This window comes from Labeo rohita, chromosome 16 (genome assembly GCF_022985175.1).
Source record: "Labeo rohita strain BAU-BD-2019 chromosome 16, IGBB_LRoh.1.0, whole genome shotgun sequence".
NCBI lineage: Eukaryota > Metazoa > Chordata > Actinopteri > Cypriniformes > Cyprinidae > Labeo > Labeo rohita.
The window spans coordinates 26,960,633-26,987,884 of NC_066884.1; the positions used below are offsets into that span (position 1 = coordinate 26,960,633).

Consider the following 27,252-nt stretch of genomic DNA (forward strand, 5'->3'; position numbering starts at 1 on the left):
ATGCTAAGTATTCGCACTAAAACGAGTATGTTTTTACACGTACACTACCATATGCATACAGTGCGTTTGACTTCATCAGCATAGTATGTGGTAACTGTACAATAGGCAATGCTGTCCAAGTCTTCCCAAAACAGTAAGGTCTATGTGAGACAATAATGGGTTGCCAGATTGGTAGGCGGTGCCATAACAGAGCGTTTTTGACGGGGTTCTGATTTGCTCACTTAACAGTGATGGTCGTGTTTAGGGGTGGGGGTCAGGTAAGGGGCATCATTAAGCTTGTTCGAGATGCATCGGCGCGGAGCAGAATGATCAGTGTATGACAAAGTGCCGCGAAAGCAACTGGAGAGCAGACGACTTTTTATGCTTCTGAATTGCTCTCATGGTACTTTGATGTCACACGCCGATGCATCTCGAACGAGCCTATTTACATTGCACCTACCAGCAGTGTTGCCAAGTCTGTTAAAGTAGCCCAATTTGGGCTTGTTACGAGTAGCAACTGTGTGGGTTTTGTTGTGAAAACCTGGCAACCCACCAGTTTGAAAACTACAAAGTCAGAAAAGCCCACTCTGTCCAATCAGCTTTTTTTGCATTAATTATTTTGTCCACAAGGTGGTGGCAACAATCTTTGGAAGCCCATTTCTGCCACTGGGGAAAAAAAAAAAGGAATTGTGACTTTAATATCACAATTCTTACTTCCACCCCCTTACAACTGCAAATTAACATCTTGCGATTCAAAATTTATATAAACTTGTACTTCAGATTTTTTCCTCAGAATTGTGTAATAAACTTACAATTAAGAAAAAATCAGAATTGCTAGATTTAAGGTCTTTGCACACTACGTCCAAAATTCTCGTCTGAATTTTTGCACATTAAAAAAAAAATAAATACATTCTTATGTTGTGTCAATTACCTTTACACACTGCCTCCGAAATTTGTCCTTCATTTAAAAATTGCATATCAGGTTTCCTACATCTGTAGGAAACATTTTGATAGGAAAGGATGACGAATACGAAAAAAAAAGAAAACACACACCATACAAAAATTTCAGACTCTGTGTGCAAGGACCTTAAAACTTCCAATTCTGAGAAAACGTCAGTTGTTTTTTTCCTTCAGAACTGGAATTTATAACTCGCAATTCTGAGAAGAAAATCAATTGTAAATTTGTATCATGCAATTGTGAGAAAAAAATAAAGATAAAAATGCGAGATGTAAAGCTGTTAAAGGCACAGTTCACCCAAAAGTGAAAATCGAGTCATCATTTACTCACCCACAAGTTGTACAAGTTTCTTTGTTCTGTTAAACATTGTTTGGTTGCCAACATTGTTCAAAATATCTTAGGCTGGTCTGATCCCCATTGACTTCCCCATGCTATGGAGTTTAAATGAACTCTTCTTTTAAGCGTTCACGTCAAACTGAAGTATACTCTGGGCTTTAAGGTTAAGGTCTGGATTAGTACCTAGTTATTACAGTACATACATAACAGGACTGTAAAATAAAGTGCTACTGTGATATTTATAAAAGTTAAAATTGCCCTATTTCTAGCATACCTTAAACTTAACTAAAATCGAAGATGATAACAATGACACTTAAAAATCTTATTAAGAACCAGGATTAACTAAAGCTGCTCAGATAATTTGATATACTGTAGTGACTGAACTGTATGACAGCACATTTCAGAGAGATGCGAGATGAATCCTGCATTGTAAACCAACATTTGTAACACTAAAATTACCGCAAGAAAACAGACCCCTGCTTTAAATACTGTAATACAGCTTACACGTATTTGACAAATTATTATTATTTACTATTTTAATGACAAGCCATTAAAAAAAAAAAATCCTATTTGTTTTTCCCTCCAAGTATTTAAGTCAGTAGAAAAAAGTTAATAAATAAGTACACTTCCCTAATGTCTGTCATGACTGGATGGCTAGTGTACATTTGCATAGTGACTGCTGGGTCCGTTTGAACTTGTGTTCTGTGCTGCTGACCTATCGGTTGTGCCGATGATGATGATGATGATGATGATGATGATGATATGATGATGATGATGGGGCGTCTGGACTGCTGTATGTCTCAGTAAACCCAGTTCACAGGGACCCACTGTGGTTGTGTGGTCAGCTGCTCCACAGCTGCCTGCAGTTTCTCAAAGGCCTTGTCCAGATTGTCATTAACTATAGTCAGATCAAAGTAGTGATTGTACGCCCGCTTGATCCTGGCACTTTCGTCCACCGTTTTCTTTAGGTCCGTTTCCTAAAAAGACAGAAAGAGAAGTTGTCACACTTGCACTGTCATTCAAAAGGTTGGTATCAGTAAGATTTTTAAAAGAAGTCTTTTCTGCTCATCAAGGCTGTGTTTATTTGAGTAAAAATACAGAAAAAAAAAAAACAATATTCTGAAATATTTTTTTTTTTTTTTATAAAACAGTGGTGGTCCAGTTTAATATACCTTTAAAATACGATTTATTTCTGTGAGCAAAGCTGAATTTTCAGCATCATGTCACATGATCCTTCATAAATCATTCTTATATGGTGATTCATTGAATGTTTTTTTAATTATTTTGTTTAAATGACTATATGTTTTTAAAAGACTTAAGCAATAAACTGTTTGTCAAAACCACTAGTAAAATCACATTATTTTTAGTTTTCTAATCTTTTTTTTCCTCCAGAATCGTGAGAGAATCATGGTCTCCAATTTATTAAAAACAACTGGGATTCTCAATTTATCCAGAATCGTGAAGTTCGTTTAGACATTGTTTATTACTGCAAATAATTCATTACATTGAAAGTTTAATTTCCTACAGTTCAAAATGCACCGACATTTTTTGCATTTTGTGTTTTTCAGTTGAATAAAAGACTATTTTCCATCATTGAGGATTTCCTAATAAAAGTTTAAAAATCTTGTCTCGTTCTCGTGAACCCAGTCTCATGTCTCATCTCGTGGGATAAGTGTCTCGTCACACCCCTAGTAAAGGGTTATATTGTTAGAAAAGATTTCAATTTTAACTAAATGCTGTTCTTTTGAAAAAAAAAAAAAAAGAAAGTATTACAGGTTCCAAAAAAAAAAAAAAAAAAAAAAAATAGTAAGCAGCACAGCTGTTTTCAACATTGATAATAAATCAGCATATTAGCATGATTTCTAAAGGATCATGTGACACTGAAGACTGGAGTAATGATGCTGAAAATTCAGCTTTGCATCACAGAAACAAATTGTATTTTAAAGTATATTAAAATAGAAAACAACTAAATTGAATTCCAATAATATTACAATATTACTGTTTTTTCTATATTTTTAATCAAATAAAGTCTTGATGAGCAAAAAAGACAAAATAAATAAAAATAAAATAATAATAATAATAATAATAATAATAATCTTACTGATCCCAAACTTTTGAACGGCAGTGTACTTGCAGCTTTTAAAGAACCATAGATCAAACTCAGAGCTTACGGTAACACTAATGTTTCTACATTACTGGAAAAAATGAATTTGATAGACAGAAATGAGACTGACCGTCAGTAGCTTGGTTGTGATCCCAGCATCCACCACAGCTTTGTGCATGGCCCGTAGTGTATCGAGCTCTGGGGCGGCGATGAAAACCACGAATGGCATAAACTCCGATGTCTTCAGTATCTTTAGCGCCTGCAGAACACATTTAGTCTTTTTGTTAGTTATGGGAGAAACTAAACCAATTGCTTCATAAAAAGATTCACTGCTCTGAAGCACGCAATACACCACAGTTTGGAGACACCTGCTGGTCAAAAATGCAAGCGCATCAAAAACTCAGTCTAAGCATGTATGACACCCTTTATCCACCTTTTTTAGGTTTTGCTGGTTTTGTTGCCAGATATTGCAAATTGAGTTGTCTTACCATATTATTTTAATGTATTATCTTAACTATGAACACACTGGTTTGTAGTGCAAACAATTTTACTAATTACTGCACGTTGTTATTCTTCTCATTATTTCTCTATAACGGCTATTGAACCAGCTGTTTCGCCCATAGACTTATTTCCGCATTGAAGGTAATCCACAAATAATTAAATACCATTAAATATGAAGGTTGTATAAAATTAGCTTTTTACTCATTCATAATTGTTGTTATTTGGTAGGGTGTGTGTTATTAGACAGGGGTTGGCAAACAAGGTCAATTTGAAGAAATTAAGTATGATTTTCCTTTTTGTATCACACACTAGGGATGGAACGATAACCAGTTTGATGATAAATCATGATTAAATTCCCCCCAGTTAGTATTACCGTTTCATATTTGAATTATTAAAACTGTATTTGATTACCACGATTTGAACAACTCAAAAAGCAAAGTTTAAATAACAGTCTCATGTCTGCACAGCATACATTTTCTGTCCTCATGCCTTGAACTTGTGATAATTCAAAATGTATTTTAATAGTGTTTACAAAGCGAACACACAAAGGCTGAGAAAATGCATTTTATGCATTTTAGCTCACCTCACCTCTTATCTGACAAGTTTTCAGGTTTGAGTCGTTCGTTCATCATGTGACAGCCCCATAAGATGAATTAACAACTTGAAACAGGTGAACCAATTCCAGAACAGAACCGAATAGGATGTTGCGCATGCGCAACTGAACGAATCACTCCCCGAGATGACTTGTTGAGTCTATTTTAATATGTAGTTTAGCACACCCTATTAAAATGTAGAGACTATGCTCTATTACACATTATACATATACAGATGCTTAAACCTCTTTTTTTGTCATTCACAAAACCACTGACCTGTGGGTTGACGTCCAGTATGCATGTACGTCCTGCGTGAACGACTTCATGGATGGAGTCGATTTTGGTTCCATACAGATTGCCGTCATATTCTCCATGCTCAAGGTAGCGACTTCCCTTGATGTCCATCTCCATCTCGTCCCGGGACACAAAACAGTATGACTGGCCGTCCTTTTCATCGTCGCGTGGACGTCGAGAAGTGACTGAGAAACAGATAAAATTCTCATGAGTGAAATTTTTTTTATTGGTGAAATGACAAATGTATTAAATGAAACAAATTATTAACAATACTGATGTTAATGCTGATTATAGACTCACAAGGTACAGTAGTTCCATATCGCAGCGGGTTTAACACAATCAGGCGGTTCTTGAGGCTTCGGCGGCCCACTCCTTGTGCACCAATCAGCACAAGAGTTTTTCTCTGGAATGGAGGCATCTTTGCTACTTCCTCATATATCTGTAATTCATGCCGATCAAACTCTATTAGAAAGAGAGGAGTTTTGAAAGTTAATCTTTAGGTTTTCAAAATACTTACACTGCCGTTCAAGTATGGGGGCAGTAAAAAATTCTTTGTTTTTAAAATAAATCTCTTATGCTCATCAAGACTGCATTTATTTGGTCAAAACCATTACTACAACTTTAAATGTTTTAACATATTTAAAAATTGCATAAATTACTGTGAAAGCAATGCTGAATTTTCCAGTCTTTAGTGTTACATGACTCTTCAGGAATCATTCTGACAAAACTTCTATGGATACCTTAATACAATATTTCCAGGATTATTTGCTGAATAGAAAGTTCAAAAGAACAGCATTTATTCGAAATAATTACATTTATAGAGTTAGATTTGTCACTCTAGATTTGTTAATCTAACCTTGCATAATAAAGGAACGACACCAACCTTTTAAAAGATTAAACATTAAAGGAACACTCCACTTTTATTGAAAATAGGCTCATTGTCCAACTCCCCTAGAGTTAAACAGTTGAGCTTTACCGTTTTCTAATTCATTCAGCCGATTTCCAGGTCTGGCGGTAGCACTTATAGCATCGCTTAGCATAGATCATTGAATCTGATTAGACCGATAGCATCTCGCTCAAAAATGACCATAACAACGATTTTTCTCCTATTTAAAACTTGACTCTTCTGTAATTACATCGTGTATTAAGACTGATGGAAAATAAAAAAGTTGTGATTTTCTAGGCTTATATGGCTAGGAACTATACTCTCATTTCGGCGTAATAATCAAGGAACTTTGCTGCCGTACCATGGGTGCAGCAGGTGCAATGATATTACGCAGCGCCTGAAAGTGACCGGAACTAAGTTTGTGTAGATGCAGAGTTGACGGCTGTGTAATATCATTGTGCCTGCTGCAGAGTGTTTCTTTAATAACAAAGAAACCCTGTAAATCTAACCTGCATTTTTCGCTGTTAAGTACATCATTTTCTTTTTCTTCTTTTTTCCAGTTAATGTCCCACAGAGGATTCCTAAAACAAACCAACAGGTGGAACTTTATTTTTTGCAGCATAAATGCAACGGGTAGAAAATTTGATATAACTTCGATATATAATGTATATAGACAGACAAAAAAAAAAAAAACCCAACACAACACAACACAACACACACAACACACAACACACAACACACAACACACAACACACAACACACAACACACAACACACAACACACAACACACAACACACAACACACACAACACAACACAACACAACACAACACAACACAACACAACACAACACAACACTCCTTAAAGCAGGGGTGGCAAACGTCGGTCCTGGAGAGCCGCAGCCCTGCATAGTTTTGCTTCAACCCTAATCACACGCACCTGAACAAGCTAATCAAGGTCTGAAGGGTTACTAGAAAGCAACATGCAGGTGAGTTTTAATTAGGATTGGAGCGGAACTCTGCAGGGCTGCGGCTCTCCAGGACCGGAGTTCGCCACCCCTGCCTTAAAGGATTACTTCACTTTCAGAATACAAATTTCCTGATAATTTACTCACCCCCATGTCAAGATGTTTATGCCTGTTTTTCTTCAGTCGAAAAGAAAATAAGGTTTTTGAGGAAAACATTCCAGGATTTTTCTCCATATAGTGGATTTCAATGGGACCCAGCGGGTTGATGGTCCCAACTGTAGTTTCAATGCCACTTCAAAAGGCTCTACACGATTCCAGCTGAGTAATAAGGGCATTATCTAGCACAACAATTAGTCATTTTCTAAAAAAAAATAAATAAAATGTATATACTTTTATATACATTTTGCTCATCTTGTGCTAGCTCGACTATACGCATTGCTTAGTCACATTGGAATAGTCAAATGTGACAGATGGAAGTACCGACCCAGTGTTTACAAAGCGAATGTGCAAAGAATGTCAAACACCCTTTACCAAAAAAAAAAAAAAACCCTACTTTTTTTTGAAGCGAAGTACAGGATGAAGAGCTAACCACGTGTGACCTTTCTAGCATGATTACGTAATGCACAAAGTCACAGACAAATCACAGAGCTAGTGCAAGACAAGCACTTGTGATTAACAAGTACACACATTTTTATTTTTTTTTAGAAAATGACCAATCATTCTGCTAGACAAGACCCTTATTCCTCAACTGAGATCGTGTAGCACCCTTTGAAGCTGCATTGAAACTGCAATTTAGACCTTCAACCCACTGATCCCCATTGAGGTCCACTATATTGAGAAAAATCCTGGAATGTTTTTTCTTAATTTTCTTTTTCTTAATTTCTTTTCAACTGAAGAAAGAAAGACATGAACATCTTAGATAACATTGGGGTGAGTAAATGATCAGGAAATTTTTATTCTGGAAGTGAACTAATCATTTAAATCCTCTGTACCTGTTCCATCCAGGTCTCTCCTTACAAATGCCTTCCTCTTTTCCTCAAGAAACTGACTGGGGATCAACCCAGTGCGGCTTCCGTTTATATTGCATGCCTAAATAAAGGAGGGAGGGGGGAAACAGATTCAATGTGTCAAATATTTCAGCCATTTAAAAAAATAAAATAAAAATTAGATCAGATAACGAATCAGAACAAAAAGATCTGAATAAATAAATAAATAAATACATAATTTGCTTCTCACTTGCCACCAGTTGGGGTCCTCCTTGTTCACTATGTGCAGAATGTCTCCTTTAGAAAAAGCCAAACCCGCCTCTTTACAAGGGATCAGATTATCAGTGTCAGGATTGTAGTTGAAATGTGGCTTCAGATACACCTAAAGGGCAAACAAATTGTTGTTACTCCTGATTATTAACATCTGACTCATTTTAAGCTGCTAATTACAGCTTTAAAAACAAACATGTTATAGCTCAAAGGCAAAAGAAATTCTCTATGCTGACTTTGACATATTACGTACAAAATAAAGTTGGGAAGTAGTGTTTTACATAAAACATTAACCAAGAAAAAGAAAAAAAAAAAAAAAAAAAAAACATTAAGGCTACAGCGTTGTGGTATTGCAATGGGGCTAATTTGCATTGTAACGTTTTGTCTAAAGAATACTGCAGCTTGGGAAATAAGTCAGTAGTAACCAAGTGTGTGTTGTAAATGGCTTCTCTATGAAGGACAACAGTGTGTTTTCACATGAAATATTTATGGATCCTGGTGGATCTTTATCAGCGCTGATTTCCCAACAGTAAACTCACAGCGGTCATTCACTGCACACAACCAAGCCACTGAGTAAAGATCAGGTCTAAAAAAGACAGAAACTTAGGTTTGGCACAAGCATCCCTGTAAAAACCCTCGCCCCCGGTGTTTGCTTTTGTGTGAGGTTTTCAAACAGTATTTATTCAAGGAAAGCGGGTAAAGGACATATAAGTGTGCTCTCAGGAAGTGGGAAAATGGTAACAGGGTTGATATGCAGCAGCGCTGTTTGAGGACCAAAACGTATTCTGATCAGGAATTTGAACCTGCAACTACATTACATTCATATTTTGACCTACGAAACCTGCTTAACTTGTGCAAATTTCTTTGTACTGTATATGTTGTACATTATAGTCCTGTATGTCCCAATTGTGGTGCAAAACACTTTACTAACACTGTAATTAGGAAAATGTAAACCTAAAGTAATGACTTTGAGAATTTGAGGATCTATTTTTCTTCAGGCCCAGATCTCCTTAGAGTAGAAAGTAACTCCCGCGCATGCATTCAACTCCTCCCATCTGCCCTACTTAGCACAGGTCGTGTTATTAATAGGGATAACCATGTTCAGTTTCAGTCCGATGGCATTCTGAGTCACCCAGAGGCTGGGTCTCTCCTTTTTCCTCCTCAAGGACTGTGTGAACCCATAAACCATCAGGAGGTTATACAGCACGAAAATCAGGACTATGGGACAAGACCGTTTTGTTTTCTCAGCATCTAACTATTATTTGGGGAAAATACTAGCGGTTCAGATGAGGATGATCTTGTACAAATCCATGCCATTTCTTATTGTGGAAAATGTCCACCAAATTGAATTTTGTATGGGTTTGCCCCCCAACTATGTTACTAACATTTCAGATGTAATGTAAATACAGGTTTGGAGGTTAGATTGATTAATTGTTCACATGCAAAAATAATTGATTTGGGTATATTCAGGTGTTTTTTTAAATAATCAAATAAAAAAACGAACAATGTTGTGAATATTTTTCTTATGTAAAATGATGAATATTCTCTAATTTGGTGTCATTTAACTCCACTGGGTTTTCTGACCTGTGCGGGTGGAGGCGTGTCCCTGTAGCTGGGCAGGATTTTGAGTGTGATGCTTCCATTACAGTCTCTCAGCATGTGCTGTAATGCCATGGGGTCTTTGCCCACCTCTCGGCCGTTCACCTCTCGGATGACATCACCTGCGTGCAGCATCCCCTGCCTGTCGATCATGCTGCCGTGCATAACACGGGTGATGACAAGGTCGCCATCTTCCACCCGGAATGTTACACCCTAAAAAAGACGACACAGTGAATCTCAGAAATGCTGCAGCAAAGAGTCAGGCATACTTTTTATTAAGGGATTAACATAACATCAGTATGAATAGACGCTATTTTCAGTGGCCTTTAATATATTATGCAACATTTGCATTTTATTTAATGTAATTTTATTTAAGGGATACTGTACTACATTATATAATTTTAAAAGTTGAATACATAGAAGACAATGAAAACAACATTTATTGAATATTGCATTATATTATCTTCCTATATTACATTAAAAGACACTAAAAATAACATTCATTCAATCATTCATTGGATATTGCATTATATCATTTTCTTATTAAAAAACACTGAAAATAACTAATTCATTCATTAATTCATTCAATATTGCATTATATAGTTTTATATTAAAAAGGCACTGAAAATAACATCCAAAGAATGAATGAATGAATATTGCATTATATTATTCTATTATATTAAAAAGCCAATTTTCAACATCAACATTCATTCATTGGATATTGCATTATCCTGTTATATTAAAAGACAATGAATATAACATTTATTCATTCATTAATTGGATCTTGGATTATATTATCTCATATTAAAAGCCACTGAAAAGAACTTTTAATTATTCAATTATTCATTCATTTTTTTTCTTTGGATATTGCATTGGATATTATCATATCATATCATATCATATCATATCATATCATATCATATCATATATCTCTCTAAAAGCCACTGAAAATAACATCACATTCATTCAATCCTTTACTGGAAAACTGCATTATATTATCTTATTATATTATCTTATATTATTATTATTATTATTATTATTATTATTATTATTATTATAGATTATTAATAATAGATCATTATATTATCATCATCATCATCATCATCATCATCATGTAAAAGCTACTGAAAATAACATCATTCATTATTGCATATTACATTACATTACATTATTTTACATTATAATCACAGCATACCATATATACATATATCATAGCATATAAGATATGATATCATATGTAAAAGCCACTAAAAAAACATCTGTTCATTTATTAGGCATTGCATATTATATTCTTATATTAAAAGATGCTGAAAATATAATTAATTAATTCATTCATTAATTGGATATTGCATTACATTATCATGTTATATTAAAAGCCCACTTAAAACAACATTTACTTATTCGTTCATTTATTGGACATTGCATTATATTATCTTATATTATATTAAGAAACAGCCACTGAAAAAAAAAAATTACTTTGTTCAAGGGTTTTTATATAAAAATCATATATTAAAATTAAAATAATGCTTAAAATGTTTTATGTACAATATAATGATTATGTAATGTTTTACTATAATATAATGAAATGTGCAATAATTAAGTAAATAAATAAATACATACATTAAGCTGTTTTCAGTGGCTTTTTTAACCACCACCCTGGTGATTTTTTTGACCTTGGCAGAGGCACAATGACATATTTTACTAGGTGATAAAAGACAGTACGGCTGCCAACTATAGATCTGCTCGTGACTGGTTGGCCTTAGATCTTCCTTGTATATAAAGGTCAAATTTAACAAAAGCCTAGATATTGTTACTGCAAACACAAACTTTCCACTGAAGACTAAGCAAATGACACTGTATGGATTTGAAACACAAGCTGTTAGTAGATGGTCGACTCTACAGAGCTAAAGATCTGACCCACTGTCACATCTAATCCTGTGTAACTGAGAAGATCTGTCACTCACCAGAGGCTCTCCGGCCTTCTTCTGGATGCTGATCATGCGAACCGTGTCAGCCGGCATGAGGGATGAGCTGGTCATGCTGGTGGAATTGGGGCTGGTGGGAGGAGCTTCATATGACTTAGAGGCCACCTTGTCATGAGCTTCTAACAGGGACTGAAAAAAAACCAAGAGACTTGAATTCATGTTTAGAGAATAATCAACAAATTACCCAATAAATCATCTTCCTAAAAACAAAACGGAAACAAAAAAAAAAAAAAAAAAAAAAAAAAAAAACACACACCATATGATCAACTCATTTGTCCAATTTCTCAAGAGCTTAGAGATAATTCTGCTTTACTCCTGAGACAGCAACAGGCTGAATAAATAGTTGTAAATGAATAATCAGTCAACAATGTCAGTCAGTCAGACACACAGAAGTCTGGTACCTGGAAGTGCGGCTCCTTCAGGATCTTACAGAGTTCTGCTGCACTTTCATCACGAGTGGTCAGACTGCTCATATCAGACAGGATCTCACTCACTAGCTCCACGTTATTACTTTGCACCGCCTCCAGCTTAACATCCTCCAATCGCTCGTGAGCCTGAGAGAGAGGGGGTGGAGATAAAATAACTTGAGTATGTTGCCAAGAAACCGATTAATGGATTACATGTAGAGTGACAGAGCATTAACAAATGCACTGCCAGGTACGCTTCAGATGAAAGAGTTTTAACAACCGTACAAAGTCATTAAAAACAATAATTTAAATCAAGTGTATTAGGACTTATTAAAACATTCAAAAAAAAATAAATAAATAAATAAAAATAAATAAATAAATGATAAATGATATTAATTTATATTTATATTTATATTTATATTTATATTTATATTTATATATATATATATATATATATATATATATATATATATATATATATATATATATATATATATATATATATATATATATACACACACACACACACGTATACATATATATATGTATATGTATGTATGTATGTATGTATGTATGTATGTATATGTATGCATGTGTATATATATATATATATATATACACACACACACACACACACCTTCAATTATTTATTTTCTAAAATATACATTTGATTGTTTTACCCTTTGACCGAGATCAGACTTTCAATCTTTAATTACAAAAATGAATAATAATAATAATAATAATAATAAATAATAATAAAAAAAAACAACAACAACAACAACAACAACTACTACTACTACGATAAACAAAGAGTAATATAAAATAAAATGTTAAAAAAGAAAAAAGGAAATGAATTCATTGGAAATTAACAAGGGCTTGCCACCAAAATAAACAAAAATACAAATGCCTCTGGACAATTCAACAACGAAAACTTAAAAAAAAAAAAAAAAAAGTGTCAAGTCGCTGAATTACATTTAGATTTGCTCACACTGCATCAGAATGATTTAAGTGCTATTCTGTGCAGCGGTGAACCTTATGACCAATCAAACGTGTTTCTGTTGAACTTAGGAACAAATTGACCAATCAGAGGCGCTTAGATTAGTCTGCGCTGAAAACGACGGAGTTATTGTTGAGTGTGCACGCTCGTGAGTTCCCTCATCATAAACAACACAGCACAGATATAACGTAAATAAAAGACTTCATAGCTTCAGTGATTATAATAGAAGTTTATGCATAACTTGTGCTAAACTTGGCTAACATCATAACTGACATGTTTGTCTATGAAGTCAAAATGTGGCATGCCCAAAACAAAACAAAAACATTGTTTTCTAAATCAATTTTAATATCACAATATATAGAGCAATAACCTACAATTTGTCATAATATTGCAGCCCTATGAGCTCCTGTTATTTACATGTATAATCTAGATACAATTTTAAAGAGTCTATTGTTATTGACAACAGTTTTAAATATTGATTAAAGTAATTGGGTAAATTTAAGTATTTGACATTGTTTAGAGATAAATTCTCACTGTTAACTTGTTGCTTATTAGCATGCATAATACTAGCATATTGGATGTTTATCAGTGCTTTTAAAGCACATATTATGCATGACTATATTCTAAATCATAACCAAATAGCAGTAATTAGGAATTTATTGAGGAAAAAGTCATAATTAATAGTTAGGTAATAGTTAGAACTGGACCTTAAAATGTGACCAAACCTTCGTTTTGAGTGTTAAAAATAATCTTTAAGACAAACACTTCATTTCCAGTGTCATTTTCACTACACTGAAAAATGTTGTCTCAAATGTTTTTCAAATTAGTGTTCTTGGTTAGCAATCAGTGGGTGAAGTGTGTTCGAAGTGTATAAATAAAAATGTCAAAAGACATCTTGTTTATGGTTTCCAAACAAGCTATAAAATAAAAATTTGAACTCTATTGTGTGCATTAAGGATACATACAACTCCTTAAGGAAATTAGCCTTATGAAAAATATCTTTTTTTTTTTAATGTTTTAAATGTAATTTCCACCAAATTATGAAAAAAAGGGAATGCATAATTTAATATGTGGATAAAAATTTATTTCTCTCTCTATCAGGGGTCACCACTGAGGAATAATCTGCACAACCGATTTGGCACATTTAACGCTGGATATCTTCCCTAAAGTTACAATTAATTAAATAACTAAAAAATGTGTTTAAAAATCATTATAAAAACCGTGTCAGCAAAGGATTATTCAGGGGAAATAGACCGTACGAACGGGACATTAAAGCAGATCAAACCATCAGTCTCTCTTATTGTAAACCAACTCTTATAAAATCAACAGACAGTGGAGTAACATGGACTTGTTTCTTACAATAGCGTGTTACTTCCTAATCAAACACAGTAAAGCTCAAACAGCATATCTCACAATCCGAACAATTTTACACAACTATATTAAGAATAAGAAGAGGCCCCTTGTACATCACACTCTTATGACCTGTGACACAGCAAACAACCCCTAGCCTTACAAATGTGTGCACATGTGAACAGGGTTTATGTTGATATAAGGTAGCAGATATAAGCTCTCTTAACTAAAAATTAATGATTTAAGAAGTAACAAATTTAACAGGATAGTTCACCCAAAAATGAAAATTCTGTTAATAATTACTCACCCTCATGTCATTCCTAGGATTGCAAAAGGGTGGAACATTTGCAGTAAAATTCCAGGAACTTTCTAAAAAACCCTGGAAGATTCCAAAAAATACTGGAAATTTTTCTCAAATGTTTTAGAAATTTACTGAATATTTTCCACCTTGTTGCAACCCTAGTCGTTCCAAAGCCATAAGACCTTCATTCATCTTCAGAACACAAATGAAGATATTTTTGATGTAATCCAAAACTTTCTGACTCTGCATAGACAGCAACGCAACTGACACGTTCAAGGTCCAGAAAGGTAGTGAGGACATAGTTAAAATAGTCCATGTGACATCAGTGGTTCAACCATAATGTTATAAAGCTACGAGAATACTTTTTGTGCACAAAGAAAACAAAAAATAACGACTTTATTCAACAATTTCTTCTCTTCTGTGTCAGTCTTTGACGCATGTTCACAACAGTACCATGACGCATACGTTTGATGCTGCTGCTGAGGAGCCGGTCTTCTGATGTAGAACGTCCATCTTTCTTATTTATTTCAGCCAGAATATACAGACAATTAAGTCTGTATGAAAAAAAAAAAAAAAAAAAAAAATAATAATAATAATAATAATAATAATAATAATAATTCGCAAGTCACCCACTCTGTCGAAATGAAGTTGAATAAAGTCGTTAATTTGTTGAATAAAGTCGTTATTTTGTTTTCTTTGCACAAAAAAATATTCTCGTAGCTTTTTTTAAATTAGGGTTGACCCACTGATGTCACATGGACTATTTTAACGACGTCCTTACTACTTTTCTCGGCCTTGAACGTGTCAGTTGCGTTGCTTGGTTCAGAAAGCTCTCGGATTTCATTAAAAACATCTAAACTTGTGTTCTGAAGATAAGCGAAGGTTTTACGGGTTTGGAACAACATGAAGGTGAGTAATTAATGACAATTTTCATTTTTTGGGTGAACTATCCCTTTAAGTATCATGGTAATTTACTGTTTGATGTCACCTAATAGCTATTAATCTAAGGGAATTAAAACAGAGAATCAGTTTATACCTTAGCAAGGGAACGAACAATTGGACTCTCCATAATGCCACGGAGGAAGATGAGGTCGATGTCTTTGGCTCCTGTTGAAGAGGCGGCAGCTCTTTGAGGTTATCCAGCACCTGCTGCATGGCTGAGGGTCACACACAATTTAAACAGATTAACATTAAAAAAATAAATAAATAAATAACCAAGATTGTAATTAAGGTGATTAGGAGAGGCATATTGGCTACACCAAAACCCCAACCTGTAGATACCCATTTAAAAAACACATAAATAAATAAATCAATGTTTCCTTATATGGTTAAATCTTTAAGCATTTTGCCTTCAGGTTATGTATATCACAGTAGACCGTACCTCTTATACATCTGTTCTGTATACTATATATTTTATGGTATCAAAATATATGAAATGGAAGATTATAGTTTAATAACTAAATATCTGTACATAATATTAAACACTTGCCAGGTGGTCATGGTTAAGCATGCAATGAAATACAAGTAAATAATCAGATTGCTAAAGACAAATTTAGAAATGATACTGAGATATACATGTAAAACTGCCTGTGTGTGTGTACAAACAGTTTTACAGTATAATACTGTATAAACATTTATGTATACAGGCTAACTGTACAGAAAAACAATTTCCATTAAGACAAAATATGGTTCAGACAAAGTAAACAAGCAAAACAATCTGGTTTATCTCACCATATTTACAAAGTAGGGCCCAAAATTAATATAACCAAGGCCCAAACGTGACTATTTATTTGCTTTGGTGGATAAATACATGTTATTTAATAGTCATTATGATGTACAATATTATATTGCTTAAATGTGCAGCAACAGCCACAAAACATACTGATAGGGCCAATATATAACCAGCAATTCAACTGAAATGTGTGTAATAATGTGTGTGTTTTTTTTTTTTTTTCTACACAGCAATTCCATCTTGAATCTTCAGTGAAATTTCAGGTTAGATGAAATGGGTTACAGCAACAAACTGGTGTCAAAAGAGACAAACAACTTCCAAAAGGAAATCACTCTCTCCAATACATTTCAAAAATAGTTTCCACAGCTTCCTACAGCTTGGCTGGTGCGGCAGGAAGTAGACTCTGGATCCTGTTTACAGTCAACACTACACAACCTACTCCTTTTTCAGTAAAAGAGAACCACAAAACAAGTCCATGTGTATATTACTACACCAGAAAGCACACAGACAATTACAAACAACTTGAGAGGCTCGAAAAGGGCATATTCATCACGAAGTGGAGTCATTTGCATAGTGCAAACAGTAACCATTTCCATGGTGAACAAACCCACACAAAGACCTCTCCATCAATAAGGCAACAAGCCGCACAACACGCCAGAGAAAACGGTGTGTCAGCGGAAGCAGCCAAAAGAGAAAACAGAGCTGAGGGTCATACATGCAGGTCATTAAGCCATTTCATCAGCGTTTTTGTAACCTCTCCATCTCCACATGAAGCTGCAAGGGTCCCTCTCTATAAAACCAAGATACATTAGACACTGGTAAAGTTGTGATACGGCTAGAAGCACTGAAGAGGTCTTAGCAGTTTCTGACCCATATTCAGGAGCAGCTGTTTGAAAAAGCCCATCATCTGCAGTCATGAATAGATCTGAACTTGATCAAAACAAGTCTACTGCAGTTACTGTGTAGCAAAGTCACTACTTTCCTCAAGTTTTATTCACATATGTAGCATAAAGCTGTGCTAAATATCTGCTCACTTGTCTAAAAAAAAAAATAACTGAAGCCATGCCCACTGTCTGATCTCAGTGGATATCACATCATGCACCCTAATGATCTATAAAGCATCCCATAAACCTGTAAGAGGCTCTAAGGTGCTTACCTGTGCCAGACTTGGCATTGGCAACGGTCATTATTCCTATAATCGCAGGGCAAGCTCACGGCTAAGACAAAATTTGTCTTCAATAGCAATGAGAACCATGCACCTGGGGACGGGAAGAAGCAGGTCCACATCAGAATGTTTATTCACGCCATCATTCTGTGCTACTTTTACATTTTCATTAAAAACAGAACGAGAAAGTCAAACGGTTATGATAAAAACACAACCCAGAGACATTTTATCCATGCAATGTCAGCTAAGTTCTTGAGAGTCATCCATTTAAGCAGTCTTTGAAATCTTGTATCACTGAAACCTTTTACAGGGCCTCTAAACTATGAAAGAGATAAAGGCCATGTACACACTGCAGCTAAATTTGGTTGTCGGTTCACCTTTTACTAATTAATCGGCTTCTGTACACACATAATTCACTAAAATACGGGAGTGATAACCGCATTCGACAACCGAATTAACTCCCAAAAATACAGGTAGTGACAACCGCATTTACAGAAATTCGACGCAGTGTGAACGGAACCGAACTCAACAACTAGTTGTTAATGACGTATTTAAACGTGCATCAGAAATGTGTTGTCGCCTGTATATGAGATGCAAGGAAATAACAGTACAAGAAGTCTTAACCATATTTTGACATGGGGCTAGTTGCGCTCACAAGCCCTGCGGTAAAATGTCAATGTTGCCAGATCTTCATAGAAAAAAGCACCAAAAAAACAAAAAAACAAAAAAACAAAAAAAAAAAACCACACACTAAAACACCCATATGCTTTGTTTTATAACACACACACGAAAAATCATATTTATTATATCCGCAACAGACCTCATTATTAACTCCATAAGTGTCTAGCTTTATGAGCCAAGACCAAACAACATTAGGGCTGTCAAAAAAATAAATAAATAAAAATTCGATTTTTGAATATTCGTCGAAAAAAAAAAAAAAAAAAAAAAAAAAAATTCCACACTGGAATGCAATACGTTGCATTCAAATTTTAGGTGTGCGTCAGGCAGCCTTATTAGTGACGCACAAGATGCGATGATGATGTAGGTAGGCGTCACTGCATTTTAATCATTTTTTAGCCTATCCAGTTGAACCCACTGGATACATTGTTCATTGAAACACTGCGGAAAAAGAGAACATCAATGCGGAGATGATGTTGTGCATGTCAAAACTGAAACCAAGTGGTTCACACAGAACGCATATTTTGTGCATTTTCTAGAGGGTCACTTACATTTAAAAGAAATGTAAGTTCAACTTTGGAAAAAAAAACGTCTCAAAACTTTATGGCGGGACGGGTCTCTCCCCATTCCACTGCATCTCATGTTTTTAAATGAAAAAAGTAACGTTACTCTTTGTGATTGGGTTTCGATGTTTTGTATTAAACTATGTATATGTATCATATATATGAGGTATGTGTGTGCATGATGCTGTTTTGTTTATAATTGTTTAAGCAACTTAATTATATATGGTTTATAAACATTATTTTAAACATTATGCACTTTATTTTCCCCCAAAGATAGTCGTGTCATTTTATTTTCTGAAAAACTGTAGTTTAGTAATATTTTGCTGGATGCGCCCTCGTGTGGTCCCAGGAGAAACAAACAAAAACTTTTTCCCCTAACTGAAATTATGCCCTTTCAATACGAATATTGAATATTTAAGTACAAAATTCTAATTTAGTTATTCAGCCATTGTGGCAGCCGTAAACGACATGCCTAAAAGCGCTTGAAAATGAGGACATGGCAACACTGCAAGACAGCGCCCTCTAAAGCAGCCTCTGAGCATAAACAGCACGTCTATCAACGGTAGTTTATTAAAAAAAAAAAAAAAATCAGATGCCAAACTTCTTCTATATTCGCTCCCGCAAGACGCCAAAATGTTGCTATGCTTACAAATGCGGGAGTGACTGCCGTTCCGTACACACATGGAACAATACTTTACGGGACTCCCTCCCACATTTAAATGCGGTTGTCACTCCTGAAATAGTGTGTACGTGGCAAAAATGAAGAGAAAAGGACTTTATCCACAAACAGACTCTCTTTACACACAACAGTCCATCCACATGATCAGAGACACGCAATCAAAGATGTTCTACAAACAAAACCTGGATCTGTTTCTGTCGATTCCAGATTCGACGTAAACACCGCAATCCTATCATATGTGCGTTTACATAGAAGCATATGTGTATTATAGGTTTTGCGTAAAAACAAGCAAAAGTCTCAGTTGAACTTTGCAATTGCAAAAACATTTAATTGAGCATCTCTGGATATTACAGTACCACACACAATCATTTGAGGAAAGGTGGTTATGAGTATTTTACTTTCATGCACGTCAATCCAGCGCACAAGGGATAATCTGACCACAGAATATAACAATACATGACTCACCTGCAAAATGAATTTCAGTTCAGTTCACAGAACCTCTGCTCACGCTCATCTCATCTGGAGCTTATGGAGACAGAAAACCTGCAAGAGGTCAGATTTCCAGTGTTACACAAAAACCGCTAAAGCCCAACTGTGAGTCCTACTTATAGCAACAACACTGAGATTAACTGAGATTGGCATCTGATTGAAAGAACTAATACTTGTGTTTAATTACTACTGCATTATCGTGGAAAAATGAGCAGACAAATAAATGCAAGCAAATGACTCTGCAAAGTTCCTCTGAAAGTAATAAATCACACTTCCGCATTTCCACTACACTTTTAACAGGTGCTTAGACAGAACACATATCTTTTAGGGAACTAAAATTAAACTCAGATACACTACCATTCAATGGTCAGTATATTTAGTGTCATTTTATTTAGGGTCACTATTTAATTTAGGGTTATACTGACCTATTAAGATATTGCTTACATCTTCCTTGTAAATATATATTTTTTTCTATTTTATTAAAACGTTTTCGGAGCTAAATCAATAATTACAATTTTAACAATATTTCAAGTGTGATTTATGAGATTTGTTGCATTTTGAACCCAATTTTTTTGTAAAAGGCAAAAGTTGATCATACTGATTTCAAACTTAAGAATTCATTAGTTTGAATATACATTGAACCAAACACTATGATAACATCTTAGTTGATAATTCAGTATACTTTATTTTTGACAAAGCATCCCATGTTTCAGTAGTGACTGCACATTTTCAGTAGTGACAGTAATGTTTTGGTAGCAACATCATCATATTACAGAATTTTAACCCGCATATTAAAACATTTGCATAACTGTACTAAAATTTTGTTTATTTCACCCAAATAAACGATTACGTGTTCCTTTTTGTCACTACCGAAACAATGATGACATTTTCGGTCGCGACTGTTACTGTAGTGACAATTTTACAGAACACCACCCAAAAAACAAGGATGTCACTACCAATAATGGTATGTGGAATAAACTTGAAAGCAGAGGGATGCACCGTGGAGAATGTGAACTGATACGCCTTTACTAAACATGTTACGTGGTTTATTTTGGGAAATGACAGTCACTTCTGCTTGCTGCAATAAATGTCTATTTTTCTGCACTAAACAAGTGAATTTCGAAGCGATATTTTCAGAGATGATAGACAAGATGTTATAGAATAATAATTTAATGAAAAACGAATTTCCTGAAAACGTCCCACCGCAACATCCGGCAGGTTTTCCCAGATCTCATTTCATATAGTCATATTTCTGCAAAAGAATTGCTGAAATTTTAAGCTGTTAAACTATTGTAGTTGGGTTTTATTGTTGTTGCGTTTTGCATTGACATAATGTATAGTACTACTTTTTTTTTTTTCTTTTAATACATTGTTCAATTTAAAGAACTTTTTTGTCCAATAAAAATATATTCTTGTGTCACCCACCACTTTGTGGCTTTTTTAAAAGTATCGGTTCAGGCACCATTTTGGCACCGGTACCGTTTTAAAAGTATCGATTTGGCACCGGTATCGAAAAAACCCCAAACGATACCCAACCCTAGTAGTGACATGAAAACACGGGACATTTTTAAAAACAACAATGAAATAAGATGCAAAAATTCAATATCATTTTCATAAGTTGAAATTTAGGGGTTAGGTTTCAGGACAGCCACCTCCCATTTGCAAGTACTCACTAAATGGTGATTTTATATATATATATTAAGCTTACTCCTATTTCAATAGATAATAAAAGGATTTTAGTAAACATCTAAGATTTGAATACTTAAATGCTTTCTAAATTTTAATAACTTTAATCCAGTATTGGTGAGCATAAGAAATAAAAAAAAAAATAAAAAAAAAAAAAGTCAATCCCAAACAACCCATGAATGGTAGTGTACACTAAATCATGTCTTGCACATTCAATACAATGCATATCCATTCCAAGACTCTGGTGAAGGAAGCAGAATAAAACTATGACTGTTGCGACAAGTGTATACAACAGATTAAGAATAAGCATGGAAGTTTAATCTGATTGGGAGTCATTAGGAGTTTAAGACAGCAGCCTTACTGTCTCACTTCATAGGGAGCAATTTTGTTTGAAGCCAGACGAATCCAAAAGAAACTGCAATGTCACATATAGTGTTTCAATCACTCCATCCAGCACCATTATTAATTGGACAAAGGCTAAGGTTTTTAGAAACCTAATTTTAAAACCCATTACTGCCGTACAACAGTATACTGGTAATTTAAAACGAGCAGAGTAATCACATGCTGCTGACTCGATCTGCCTTGTGTGATGTGCAATGAATCATTGTACAGGATGTACGCTTGCACAGTATGCTGTAGAATAGCATTTTCACACTAATAGCTTGAGGCCAAAAGGCTGGGGAAAATGTAAGTAGGCCAAGGTGTTTCAAAGTGGAGGAGCGTGTAAGAGCAGCCTACATTCAACACAAAGTAAAACAGAATCAAACAACAAATAAATAAAGTGAAATGTTTGCTTAAATTATTATGGTTTTAAACTAACTGCATACACCGCCATGCATTAACTGAAAAAAATGGGTGGTGAATGACCCTTCTGACAGATCAATCACCTAAAACCAAAGTTTTCTCTGTTAAAAAACAAAACAAAAACAAAAACAAAAAAAAAAAAAAAAAAAAAACTTAGAGCTTATTTTCTTATCTTATATTTGCTTAAATACCAAATAAATAAAGATGCATTATGACAAAAAGTGTATTTTTGAGTGCATGGTGCGTTTTAAAAATGTTACAATTTTTATTACTTTAACAACAACAAAGTTTAAGTGAAAAAAGGTATTGTTTGCTTAGCAAAGCTGCATTCATTTGATGAAAATACAGTAAAAACAGTAATACTGTGAAATATTATTACAATTTTAAGCAAATATTTTGTATTTTAATACATTTAAATTAGAATTGATTTGTGAGATGTCAAAGCTAAAATTTCAGCATTCGTCCCCAGTCTTCAGTGTGACCTGATCCTTCAGAAATGATTCTAATATGCTGATTTGGTGTTTAAGAAACATTTCTTATTATCATCAACATCATTACAGCTGAAAACTTGCACTGCTTAATATGATTTTTGTACAAACCATAACTTTTTTATTCTTTGTAAAAGTGTTTACTGGCACTTGTGATCAATTTAATGCATCCTTGCTGAATACAATTATTAATAATTAATATTATTATTAATTTCTTTGTAGAAAAAAAAAAAAAAAAAAGAATTAATAAAGAACTCAATGGTTTCTAAAATAAAACTGCAACTGGGTCATTCCGTGTCAACTTAACCAGAGGTCACCGGCTCAAATATTTGATTTTGCTAATATTTTTCTGAAGAAAGATAGACATGTATAGTGATGAAAGCCAAAATATTCAAATGTTCAAATATTCAATTTTCACCTGAGATTTCAGAGCCAAATTACAGGGGGTTAAAAACAACTTCAGAAAGATGGCAGCATCACATAGTTATTTTTACACAGAGCTTGGTAGGTCTGTTAGTAAAGCCTGTTGACTTTAGCAATCATTGTTGCATTATACGCAAACGTTGACCATTCAAAAATGGGGAAACCGCACGTTTCAGGTTATTTCACCAAAGTTCGCATGCAATCCGGCTCAAATTTTTGATTTTGCCAATATTGTTTCTGAAGAAAAATAAACATGTATAGTGATGAAATCCAACATATTAAAGGTCATGTATGAATATTTACAAAGTAATCCACTATTTTGTAGAGGGAGGGTCAAAATGAAAATTTTCACCTGAGATTTAGCGCTAAATTACAGGGTTGTAAAATTGACTTAAGAAAGATGGGAGTGTCATAATGCTATTAGGTCTGTTAGTAAAATCTGCTGACTTTAGCAATCTTTGCTGGATTATGTGCCAATGGTGACCATTCAAAAACAGCAAGTTTCAAGTTATTTCTATAAAGTTTGCATGCCTGTTACTGTATTAAAGATATCTTAATGCCCTTTTAGATACTGGGTCTTCACAAACTTTCCTTTTGTCATCTTCATTTTTAAGGCCATGTGTAGTTCAGTTCCAGAGATACTAGAACTTCAATATGGCTCCAGCAGTAAATCGTTAAAGGGATAGTTCACCCAAAAATGAAAATTCTGCCATTAATTACTCAACCTCCAAACTCATTAAACCGTTCCTCTTCAGAACACAAATTAAGATATTTTTGATGAAATCCGAGAGTAAACAACATAAACAAGGCACAGCGCATGCATGTTATTTATCAGCAGCACCACACACATACGTTGTTGTATAATTGCGTCGTGGTACCCTCCAAAATGGCGCTTGGGTGAATTGATGAATTGAGTTATTTTAGTTTTTTCGCACACAACTTCATAAAATTACAGCTGAACCACTGATGTCACATGAACTATTTTGTTGATGTTCTTGGTGCCTTTCTGGACCTTGAACATGGTAGGACCAAGCGGCAACCTCCCGCTCACTCTATTGAAACCAGCACGGAAGTGGCTTAAACTGCAATTCATCGACTGGCCGCTAGAGACAGGCCCCAAAAGGGAGTCAATCCCATAGACTACCCATGTTAAAATGCCCAACTTTACAGCAGAAAAAAATCTGTTTACAGCCTGGTACAAAAAATGGTTTTGGTCTATATAGCTTATTTTGCCCTTCATGTCAACTGTGGGGGGGTTGAATTTTTAATAGCTCATCCGTTTAAATTATATGTGACCCTGGATCACAAAACCAGTCATAAGGGTATTTTTTTCAAAATTGAGATTTATACATCATATGAAAGCCGAATAAATAATGTTTCCATTGATGTATGGTTTGTTAGGATAGGACAATATTTGGCCGAAATACAACTATTTAAAAATCAGGAATCTGAGGGTGCAAAAAAATCTAAATATTGAGAAAACTGCCTTTAAGGTTCTTCAAATAATGTTCTTAACAACGTATATGACTAATCAAAAATTAAGTTTTCATACATTTACAGTAGGAATTACAGGAATTTTACAAAATATCTTCATGGAACATGATCTTTACTTAATTTCCTAATGATTTTTGCCACAAAAGAAAAATCTATAATTTTGACCCATACAATGCATTTTTGGCTACTGCTACAAATAAACCCCAGCGACTTAAGACTGGTTTTGTGGTCCAGGGTCACATATTAAGCCTTAAAGTTCTACATAATTTAGGGCATTGGATTGTCGCTGCTGTCACCACCGCCACACTAGGCAGGCGTGGTTTCTGCAACCAGCTCCACCCACGGCCCGCCTCTTTGCCCATTTTCGATTATCCGGGAGTGACGTGCAGTGACGCGATACCAAGATGGCGACTGCCAACTCCCGCCCACTAAAATCTTCAAAAACGCTCTTCAGAAATCTATGGGTGATGTCACGGACACTACGTCCATATTTTTTACAGTCTATGGGTAGGTCCCTTGCTGTCTATGAAAGGTCAGAGAGCTCTCGGATTTCATCAAAAATATCCTAATCTGTGTTCCAAAGACAAACAAGGTCTTATATGTTTGGAACGACAGGAGGGTGAGTAATTAATGACAATTTTCATTTTTTTGGAGAACGATACCTTGAAATTGTACACATTTTCAGTGGTCAAAAAACAAACGTGGGTCACTTTGCATGAAGACGATATTTCTTTTCTTTAAAGAGGAATGTCTAAAGAATAATGTCAAAACAACTGCACTGGACATACCTGCCTGTTTTCCATAAACATTCTTTTTCCAAAGTTTGCGTGCCTATAACTAAATTAAATTTTAATATGATTCTGGTTCTTAATAAACTTTACTTTCAGAATCGTCATTTTCAAGGCCCAGGTGAAAACTGCCATATCGACCCTCCCTCTACAAAATACTGGATTAATCAGTAAACGCTCATCCATGACATAACACATTTTGACATACCACTATACACACCTATCTTTCTTCAGAAAAAAAAAAAAAAAATTAGCAAAATTAATCATTTGAGCCAGATACGTTTTTGAAATTTAGCTGATTTGACACCGAATGACCCAACTAACATCTCAGACCTCACCATTTATTAACATAAACATCAATATTGCTTTGACTTCTGCTTTCCCTTAAACGTGAAGATTAAAAACATAACTAAATGATTTCCTTAAAGGTGGAAAATATATGTAATTACCATGAGTCAGGCAATGAACAAATCAGAGCTGTGTATGATTCAGTGTTTTTCCCTTTTGATTTGCTACTAAACCATCACTAGACTAAGGCTAGACGTGTCTGTTTGAGATTTAGAAATGCACATAAATGGCCCCACTAAAGACTTCAGATGCAAATGTAGATGAAATTCACACATGCACTAGTACTATGTGTTGTAAATGAGTTATAACGTCAGAAAAGCCCAGTGACCGTCTTGATTCGAGCTGCTCTCATTGTTACACCCAACTCGTCCGCTCATTCTAGCGACAGATGACTGTCCTGGCAGTGGAATATCCTATTCAGACAATGTTCTAGCGCGTATAACCTACCATTTGTTACCGTTTCCAGTCACGCTGGACCGTACGTAACATTACGCATTACATTTTTATGATGGCAACACAAGCACACGTGCGGCCCATTCAACTTCAAGGAAACGCGCAACGCGTGGGACGCGCGGAGCACATTGCTCGCGTTGTGCTAGTACAGCTTTTACAAACCTCCCTCGTTTTCTCCTACGTTATAAAGTTAACATTACACGTTCGTTCGGTTTGTTTTCGCAGTTCTTTCATTCATGGCTTGAAGTGCATGCCTGAGTTAGCTTTAACAGTGTAGCCGCGGAGCGCTAGCAGCAATCAGCTGTTTATTATTAGACGGCTAACTGGATTTAGCTGGTTAGCGCTCCAATCAAAAGTGTCCCCAGTGTGAGACAGCTGTATAGACAGCCACGTGTAGAGCCCCGCTCTCACAAACACCCGCACCTACGATTCCAAAACACTCACAGTCCTCAAGACTTACCTCACTGACCCCCCTGGGTGGACCTGTGTCCTGGTGAGAAATTTAAAGCCCCATGAATTTCCCAAGCACACAGAACAAGACACTTATCCTCTCTAGTGCTCTATATGTCAGTCAAGACGCCGGGAACCGCCCCTTTCGTTGACGCCCGTGTGGAATAACCAATTAGAGGCACGGGATGCAGAAAGACACGCCCACTGACCGTAGGCTGTTCTGGAGGATTACTATATAATAGCATGTGCGACTCATTTATGAAATATGTGAGACGGTTGTGGATTTTCTCCTCCCCGTTAGTTGCTCAACAGTGTTGAATGAATGTTATGACGTTAGTTTTTTTAAATAATTATACATTTTAATTTTAGAATTAAAATTAATTCTGTATAAAGAATATATTAGGAAACACGGAGCTTAAACAATAACCATTTTACATAAAAACGTAGCAATCATCGTCATGAAATATTCTGTTCACAATAATAAGATCACACTTTAATCTA

At 35.0% G+C, this 27,252-nt stretch overlaps 1 protein-coding gene across 1 annotated transcript; it reads right to left on the reverse strand.

Moving 5' to 3' along the window:
* Positions 1 to 657: 657 nt before the first annotated feature.
* Positions 658 to 26,882, reverse strand: pals2a (protein associated with LIN7 2, MAGUK p55 family member a). Its single transcript, XM_051131103.1, is given in 15 exon segments — positions 658 to 2,250; positions 3,508 to 3,636; positions 4,748 to 4,950; positions 5,066 to 5,227; positions 6,161 to 6,232; positions 7,609 to 7,705; positions 7,853 to 7,984; positions 9,457 to 9,684; positions 11,436 to 11,585; positions 11,858 to 12,010; positions 15,548 to 15,622; positions 15,625 to 15,668; positions 17,400 to 17,502; positions 19,794 to 19,871; positions 26,762 to 26,882. Coding segments are annotated over 13 exon segments (1,653 nt in total). The 5' UTR covers positions 17,431 to 17,502; positions 19,794 to 19,871; positions 26,762 to 26,882; the 3' UTR covers positions 658 to 2,073.
* Between the last annotated feature and the right edge of the window lie 370 nt (positions 26,883 to 27,252).